The 9,289-nt window shown below is 37.7% G+C and overlaps 1 protein-coding gene across 1 annotated transcript; it reads right to left on the bottom strand.

Annotated features, from left to right (window-relative positions):
- Nucleotides 1-1,485: 1,485 nt before the first annotated feature.
- Nucleotides 1,486-3,459, bottom strand: LOC137046047 (protein FAM200A-like). The gene has a single exon (XM_067423100.1). It carries the CDS (start codon nt 3,457-3,459, stop codon nt 1,486-1,488), a length of 1,974 nt encoding a protein of 657 aa, XP_067279201.1.
- Between the last annotated feature and the right edge of the window lie 5,830 nt (nt 3,460-9,289).

Raw genomic sequence — 9,289 nt, 5'->3', positions numbered from 1 at the left:
AAAAGTTCCTGGTACAAATTGTTCCGGGTAATTTTGGTGGAAACAGGGCTTTTGACTCGTGTTGCATGGGTGAGACGTTGAGAAGATAGCATCATTAGGTTGAGCATGTGGAGGATGCAGTGTTGGCGAAGCATAGTCACTACCTCTTCTGACTGATAAACCTCTGCTGCATAGGCTGGCTTGTACCGACACATAAGCGGGAACTCGCTGGTCTTTGACCGATTGAGGAACCTGGCTGCTAGCCTCACTGCATACTTCGAAGCCCATATCTTGTAGACCGGTCACGAGGGCAATCGCTTCTGCAATGGCGGTATCCTTTCCCTAACGAAACAAAAATATATTGCAGTATATTGGAAAATATCATGTAATACATTAGGCAATATATTCACATATATGGGATTTGATATTTATATTCTCCAATATATTACAATATATGAAAGCGGCAATCATTTGTATATTTTGCAATATATTACAGGAATATATAATATATTGTATAATACCATTAATATATTATTCCATGTATTTACAATATATTATAATATATTTCAAAATAATATATTGGTAAATATATTTTCCTTTCGTAAGGGTTTCTTTCTCATAATTTAATGCATCAAGATTAGCTTGAACACGAGCCTGCTCTACTTTAAGTTCAATTTCCTTCTGCGTGTGTGCTGCTCTAGCTTGCGCTGCTTCGGCCTTTGCCTTTGCCAGGGCGACAGCCATACTAATCTTTGAGCTGGACGATGTACCAGATGAACGACTGCTTCGTGAACGCACAGTCTCTGACTGGATGTCTTCATTCCCTTTTCTACTGTTGCTGCGTTGTGACATTGTGACTCACTGCGTTGTCAATAACAGGACAAGAAAGCTATTTTTATAGCTGACAGGGCATTATAGCGATAGCCACTTATCTCTTGGTGTCGAGTTGTTCCGTAAAATGACAATACTTGTATCCCTCTTTAGCTGTGTCGCTGTCTTTTCACTGTCATGGACTATGTTCCATTCAGTTTAAAGGGATCCCCTGGTGTTGAGACTTGTATGGCTTAATGTAACATAAATGATGTCTCTTACTGAATTATGTAGTAGAAAACCCATGAAAGATCTACGTTATTTTAAAAATCGATTTTATATTTGGACCATGGGCGGCGCCATTTTGTTTGCGTTCTAGGTTGATGACGTAGAGTGGTTGAACTCCTCAATCAGCTGGCATTACCCGTAGCTATTTTTACCACAACGCAACTCGAAAATTGTTTCAGAGTTAAACAAAACCAATGAATTCCTTTGTAATTATACTTAAAACACACTCAAACATACATGTGCACACAAACTCACCTACACAAGTCACAAACAGATCGGCGGGCGCGCACACAATCTTACCTTAAGATTGACAGCTGATGAACCAAATCCTTCAGTGGATCGTGGTAATCCTTTTTTTTTTTGAACTATTTAAATTAACTATTTACACATGTATAGTCTTTTCTGATGCTACTCTTCTCCTTCCTGCTCCTTGTCATACATGTTTGTATTGAACAAGGCCAGCATCTCTTTTGTTGGTTCGAACTGATGGCAGCAGATTCCATGTCTTTGCATGAAGGCTCGAATGCGAAGGATGTTCTCCAGAAGGGTGTCCTTCATTCTGCTGCGCAGTTTTGTCTTGATCAAATTCATCTCAGAAAATGTGCGTTCAACCGCTGCATTGCTGAATGGCAATGCCAGCAGCGAAAGAGCAAATGACCCAAGTTCATAAAAATCTTGGTCCCCAGCAGCATCCCTGTGATTTTTCACGTCAATCCAGAACTTCTCCAATTGGCAGTCCTCTGTGTATTCCCATGCCAATGTGTCCAGGACTCTCCATTGCTGATCAAGCTTTGCAAGATCTCCAGTGTACAGACAAAGAAATGACATAGAGGCCAACTGAGGTTTTTTCTGGCTGTTTAGCACTACGGATGGGCTCAGTGACACAAGAGACTGAAGCTGCTGCATATTGGTTGTCAAACGTTTTTTGATTTGCTTGACAAATTCAAGCAGGTATTCTTTGCATCGATGTTTAATGTTCTCTGCATCGGATATGGGAAGCTTTACATTATCCAGCTCGATTTGGAACTGTAGGCCATAGTCAACTGCAGAGAGAGGCAGATGGGCGCTTTCTGTGGCCACGTCAAAGTCAATAATCTCGGACCACTGAGTCATGTCTGCCAGGTTGATTTTTGCAACTCTTCTGAGTAGGTTCAGGTAGAACGTGATCAGTTCATTGAAGAGCTTGCATGGGTTTGCATTTTCCAGCTGAAACATTTTATTCACTCGGTTCGCTTCTTGCACGATAGGCTGCAGAAACACTAAATACAGCTTGTTGACTGGATCGGAGTACATTTGATACAGGATCTCCGCGTTGTAGTTCCTGTCCTTATCTTTGGCAAGCTGGAAGTGTAGTTTTAATTCATCATATTGAGCCAGCACCCTATTGAGACATGCACTAACAGACAGCCATCTAGTGTCTGAAAGCTGGAGGATTTTTAGCGGTGCTTCTCCGACATTGATTGCTGCATACAGTTGCTGGTAGTTTTGCTGACGGATGGTGCTATGTGAAAACCAGGCGTATGTTTGTGAAATCTGGTATTCAACATTTCTTGGTAAAACACGCATTGCGTATGATGAGCACAGTTGAATTGAGTGACACGCACATTTCACAAACACAAAGTTGGGGTTGTGCTGACGAAATTTTGTGACAACTGAATTGTGTTGTCCACACATTGCGTTGCATCCATCAGTTGCGAGCCCGATGCATCGTTTTGGACAAAGCTTGTTCTCTTGCAGAAAGTTGAGCAACGCTTCTGTTAATGACGCCGCATCTCCGCCATCCAAATGAACAATCCCAGCAAAAGATGAAACTATGCGCTGTAGATTAGTACTACAATAGCGGACTACAACAGCTAACTGTTTATGCATGCCCATATCCGTGCTCTCGTCAATAATTAAAGAATACAGTTCCTCTCCAATATCCTTCAGTAGTTCCCATTGGATCTCTGGCCCTATTACTTGCTTAATGAGGGCTGAACATTTTGTGCGGTGTAGTCGGATATCCCTTTGAGCAATTTCACCGACAAGTTCTCCTAAATGATCCACTGTCAAAATGCTTGAATGGCAAGCAATGTGTGCTGCCAGTTTAAGCTCCGTCACTTTAACAGTCTGGTCGATTTTTACTGCAGTTATGCCACTGTCAAACAATGTACGCATTCGAACGCTTGAGAACGGGGCCGCATTTCGAACGTGTTTTTCTGTCTTGCTGTGATGCAGAAGATCACTGTGATGCGCTCGAATCTCTGCTTTACAGTACTTACAGAAAGCTTTGGTATCATCCCCAGTCACACGCTGTATCCACTCCTTAATGCCATCTTCACGTTCCCACTCTTTACTGTATTTTTTTCCATATTTTGACCATTTCCCAGATTTAGGAGGCATGGTGTCTCTCAGACTGCCGCATCCGATTAAAAACATAATGAAAATGGGCGGGAAAATGCAGAATTACAACTCCAGTGGAAGTGAACCACAAACTTGTGAAATTAATTTCAAATTAAAAATAATGTAAAATAAACATTGCAAGATATTCCTCATTAAATGTTAATTTACAGAAAAAATATTCTGTGTATGACATTTATTTTTTAAATTATTATTTACCAGCAACAACCCTGGAGAGCCCGCATTCGGTTACCATGGAAACGAAAACAGCCGGTGCGCGCGCAGCGCGCCGCAGCACACAGACACACACACACAGAGACACACAAATTAGCGAACAAGCGCCAGCAGTGCCACTGTACCTCACAAAGTGTGCGCTTATCAGCACAGTTATGCTGATACGATATTGCTTATGTCATCAGAATCCTTGTTATCATTGGTGGAATATGAATTGGCTAAAGTAAAATATTTATTTCAACACAGCCATTTCAGCTAAATATAACTGATGCAATATGTTAACCCGCGGAATAAAAAATCAACCCGCGGCAAGTGGTTAAAAGTAGCCCAATTCCGCGGGAAAACCGCGGACTTGGCAACACTGTTGAGGAGTTCAACCACTCTACGTCATCAACCTAGAACGCAAACAAAATGGCGCCGCCCATGGTCCAAATATAAAATCGATTTTTTAAATAACGTACATCTTTCATGGGTTTTCTACCACATAATTCAGTAAGAGACATCATTTATGTTATATTAAGCCATACAAGTCTCAACACCATGGGATCCCTTTAAACACTCCCAAGAAACTCCAGTACACAGATGATTAATTTCCATAAAGTTTACTGGGTATATTGTGAAACTGTAATACAATACAAATGAGATGTATATTAATATTAAATCTAAATACAAAGTAATAGAGAGAACAGCACAGATTATCTACACAGCGGTGATCTACAGTATATGATAAACGCAATGGAGCTAGTAGACAATCAGCAGTAATAAACATAAAGCAAACTTAGCAGTCTCAATTATCTTACAAAAAATGAAAGTAGGCACTATCCTAATATTACACGATAAGAAATACTCACAGACGTTGCTTTAGCAAAAGGGAAAAGGAAAAAGCGATCGCCTGAGAAACAGATGACTGGAAGAGCTGGCGCACTGCTGCAACTGACCACCGCACGGCTATCTACTTCCTGATCATGCAGGTATTACGTCGCTATAGTTACAAAAATAAAGAGATGACGCTGCGCTGCTGAAACAAAACAAAAACACTTTTTTTCCCCTCTAAGCCGCATGACACCACTCTTCATCATTGTCTAGGACAATGTGGCGTTCCACCACTCGCCTTGTCAATGAATGGGTTAGGGTACACCCTTGTATGATGATGCTGTTCCTCCCAGCATATTCCCCATTTTTGAATCCCATAGAGGAGTTCTTCAGTGCTTGGAGGTGGAAGGTTTATGATCACCATCCGTATGAGCAAATGCCCTTGCTGAATGTAATGACTGCTGCTGCCCAAGAAATAGGTGAAGAGGAATGTCAAGGTTGGATAAGGCATGTGTGACCAGATCAGGTGCTCTACGCCCACCCTTTGTTTATTAATTTAAATTAAAAAGAGACACCTGCCTTCTACAGATTTTCCTTTTTATTCTTGTCGAGATGCGTCACTTCCGAATGTCTCGGGGGTTCCCTTTTGTTCTCAGTGTGCAGGTGGTTGGACTGCGGCTGTACGGGTGTGTGACTGACTTCATCTGTGGGTAAGTTTTCATTATATGAAGTTACAGGTATTTTGTGTTCAGACATTAATTGGGAAAGTGTATGATTTTAGCTTATTTTAGGCATTTGTATATCAGTTTATGCGGTGCTACAGGATCATAAAGAAATCAAGCGACCATTAAATGCTAAAGTTCAGAGTGATTGACCCGATTCCGTCATTTGGTAAGTCTTTTCCCTATAAAGTTGAGATCATTGGGCATTTATGTGGGTGTTTAACCACATAAATAGTGTTCTGAGACCTTTTCACCCTCTGCCATTTTGTCAATATCGAAAAGCGAGGAATCGCCGTTGTCCTAAAACAAGTGTCTTTACGGTTTTGTTGTTTTGTTTATTTATTTTGACCTGTAATGATGGCTTGTCATGTGCGAGTCGAATGATGCGCTATTAAGTTGCTTTGTTTGTTTCTTTATTTTGAGATTATTTGTTAGGGGGATTTGTAGTTTTTCTGTAATTTATAGTGTGAGAGAGAGAGAGAGAGAGAGAGAGAGAGAGAGAGAGAGAGAGAGAGAGAGAGAGAGAGAGAGAGAGAAATTATAATACTTGTTTTGCTAGGTACTGAGGGCTTCAGCCAGGAATCCCTTCTCCGTGTGTTGGTGGTGGTTTGAACACTGTGGTGAGAAGTGAGATGCACGGATTTTGTGTGTGAGTTATAAGAGCATATTTACACTTGTTAATTTGTGGTGATTTGATGTCTTTTCCTAGGAATGTATTTCTCCCCTAACAAGATAGCATTGTGAGTTGATGGTGGAGCATGCCCTGTTTGATATGCTTTTATGTGAGCTGCTTTTTGTATTAATAAAATGATTCTTTTCATGTCTCTGTTCCTTACTAGTGCAACCAACATGCGTGCCTTAATATAAAGTATATTAATCTCTGTGCTGTCAGAGTGGCGTAGTTTCTTTAAATTTGCATTACTCTATAACCTAGGTAGTTGTGCCTTTAGTGCACCCTATGTTGAATGTCTCCACTGCCACACATGCAAGAAGATTTTTTCCCTTGCATGCAACACAGTCTCACACCTAGGCCTACTCGTCAAATGTTGACGAATGGTCAAGGGACCCTGGCCTCAGCTGTTGACGTTCAGGGTACCCCTAAATCGCCATTTTTCGACGTACTGGGTAATCCACTGATTTCAATGAGAAACCTATGACGTCATAAACAGACGTGTTAGGCATGTGAATGTTATCGTCATGATGGAATTTATTGGGTTATAATTTTTCCATTATGACATGTTGGAGTGTGATTCTCAATTTAATCAGCCAGTACAATTGTATTTACATTTATTTATTTTTGTATTAAACAATTCCTCAAAAAAAATATTAGAACATTTTCTGTCACCCAAGCTTATATTATCTATTGTGAGATATTGTATTTTAGGAATTATCGTTGAATATTTAAATTGTTCTTTTATCAATTTAATCATTTGTATTGGGATGGTCTTGATTAATTTTCCATACATTGAGGAGCAACTTTGACTGTATTTACCACAAAAAGCATCATAACTCAATATATTCCCCACATTATCCATAATATGTTAGTGACCATATGCCTTTCTGCCACCATTCATTTACAAACAAAGATTTCCTATTCACAGTTATACACCTGTTATTCCAGATTGACATGTTATGAGGACTAAAATTGTGCTTGAAGATCAATTTCCAATATAATAATACTTGCTGATGAAATGCAGAGAGCTTTATAGGGAGTTTGGAAAGTTCAAAGTCACATTGCAACAAAAAACATATACCACCACATTTTTTGAATACAGCAGAAGGGATCTTAAACCAGAAGGAGGACTTATCATTAATGAAAGATTGTAACCATCTAAGTTTGATGACCCCATTTATAATATCAAAGTCAATGGTTTTAAGCCCACCTTCTTCATAATCTTTAATCATGTCATTTTTCCGTATATAATGACTTTGCATTTTCCATATAAAATCAAAATTTAATTTGTTTATTGCCTTTATCTTTTTTGCAGATACTGCTAGAGAGAAGCACGGGTAGATAAATCTAGAAAGATTCTCTACTTTTGTCAGTAAAAATCTTCCAAAAATTGTTAAATCTCTCTGCAGCCAAGTATTCATTATTAATCTACATTTCTCTAATGTTTTATCAATATTCAAATTTTCTAACTTCTCTCCCATCTTAGATAACCAGACACCTAAGTATTTAACTTCGTTTTTTACTGGGATATTGAACAATGTTAAATTAGGATAATTGTGAATGGCCATTAACTCACATTTGACGCATTAGAAAAACTTTTGATTAACTTAAGTGCTAAGGGTATTTGCTGTTCATTCTTTAAAAAGAGAGTGGTGTCATCGGCAAATTGACTAACAATAAAATTATTTCCTTCTAACTCAATGCCTGATATGACACCAATTTTGAGCAAAATAGACAACATTTCTGTCACCATAATAAATAATAAAGGAGAACATCCACATCCTTGTCTGATGCCTCTTTTGATCTCAAACCTTGGACATGTACCATGGGTAAGAGCTACAGAGCTGTTAATGTCTGTGTAAAGCATTCTAATAATGTTTATAAACTTAGGACCAAAACCAAAATGTTTAAGAGTTTGGAAAATAAAAGAATGTTCAACCCTATCAAAAGCCTTGTAAAAAAACAAAAATAATATAAAACCATCCTCATCAATTAAATGACCATATTCAATCAAATCAAAAACTAATCTAATATTGTTATGAATTGACCTATCCTTTAAGAAACCTGACTGTGTCACAATAATAATTTGTGATATTCCAGTTTTTAATCTGTAAGCCAGTGCTTTAGTAAATAGTTTATAATCCGTATTTAGTAATGTTATGGGGCGTAAATGATCTAATAATCTCTTATCTTTTCCTGGCTTTGGTATTAAAACTATAAGCCCTTGTTTCATAGTTGGCAGTAAGTCATTATTATTTATACAATCATGTAAGGCTTCAAATAAAAGATATTTTAGGTCATCCCAGAATAATTAAAAAAAAATCTATAGTTAAACCATTGGGTCCTGGTGATTTACCAGGTTTACTCTGTTTAATTGCTGTATCTAGTTCTTTAATGGACAAGTCAGATTCACATAGTTCTTGAAATACATTATCAATTGACGGGATTTTATTTTTTATCATCTGAAAAAAGGAATTAGAATTAACAGAGGAAAAAGATGAGGAATATAATGTAGAGTAGAATTTAAACACCTCTTTAGCTATTACGGTATGATTGGAATGTTCTACTTGGTTCACTATTAAGCTGTTGATTGAGTTTCTTTCTTGTCGTCTTTTTTCCAAATTAATGAAGTATGAATTATTTTTTTCCCCTTCTTCCAGCCACTTCGCCCTGGATCTCACATATGCCCCTTTTGCCTTTTTAATATAAAATTCATCTAAAGTGGAGTGTAGCTTAATAAGTTTATCTCTCTCTTCATATGACATATTAGATTGACAACAACATTTATTAATTTCTTGAATTAAGTAGACTTCTTTTTCGTGTTTCTTTTTGATCAAGTTTTTGCTAAAAGTTATAGAATATTCTCTTAATTTATGTTTTAAATATTCCCATTTAGTATCACTTGGCATTATTTTTACTTTAAAATCAGCAATTATTTTCCTAATATATGTACAGAAGTCATTATGATTAAGTAAGTCTGCATTAAATTTCCAATAACCTTTGGTAATACCAGATTTATCTTTTTGTTCTAGGGCTAAGTTGATCACACAATGATCAGTTAGAGGGGCACCAGAAATACTGCATTTAGTTACATGTTCCAAAAGAGAATAAGAGCCGAGACAATAATCAATTCTAGACATTGAAGTGGCATTTGGTTTTAACCACGGGAAGTGTCTGGATTTGGGGTTTAAGTTCCTCCAAATATCAATTAACAAATTTGATGAGAAAAATTATAAATCATATTGTTAATGTGAGAAATGTTAAATTTAGAAGGTTGTCTATCCATATATTCATCTGGTGTCATGTTAAAATCACCTCCAATCAGTATGAATTCTGTAGGGTAATTAGTTTTGAGCTCATATAAGACATTTGACACTGTCTCCAACAGCTC

The sequence above is a fragment of the Pseudorasbora parva genome, chromosome 18 (assembly GCF_024679245.1).
Source record: "Pseudorasbora parva isolate DD20220531a chromosome 18, ASM2467924v1, whole genome shotgun sequence".
NCBI classification, from domain to species: Eukaryota; Metazoa; Chordata; class Actinopteri; order Cypriniformes; family Gobionidae; genus Pseudorasbora; species Pseudorasbora parva.
Note: the sequence above shows the minus strand (reverse complement) of the source record. Positions and strands in the feature narration are given on the sequence as shown.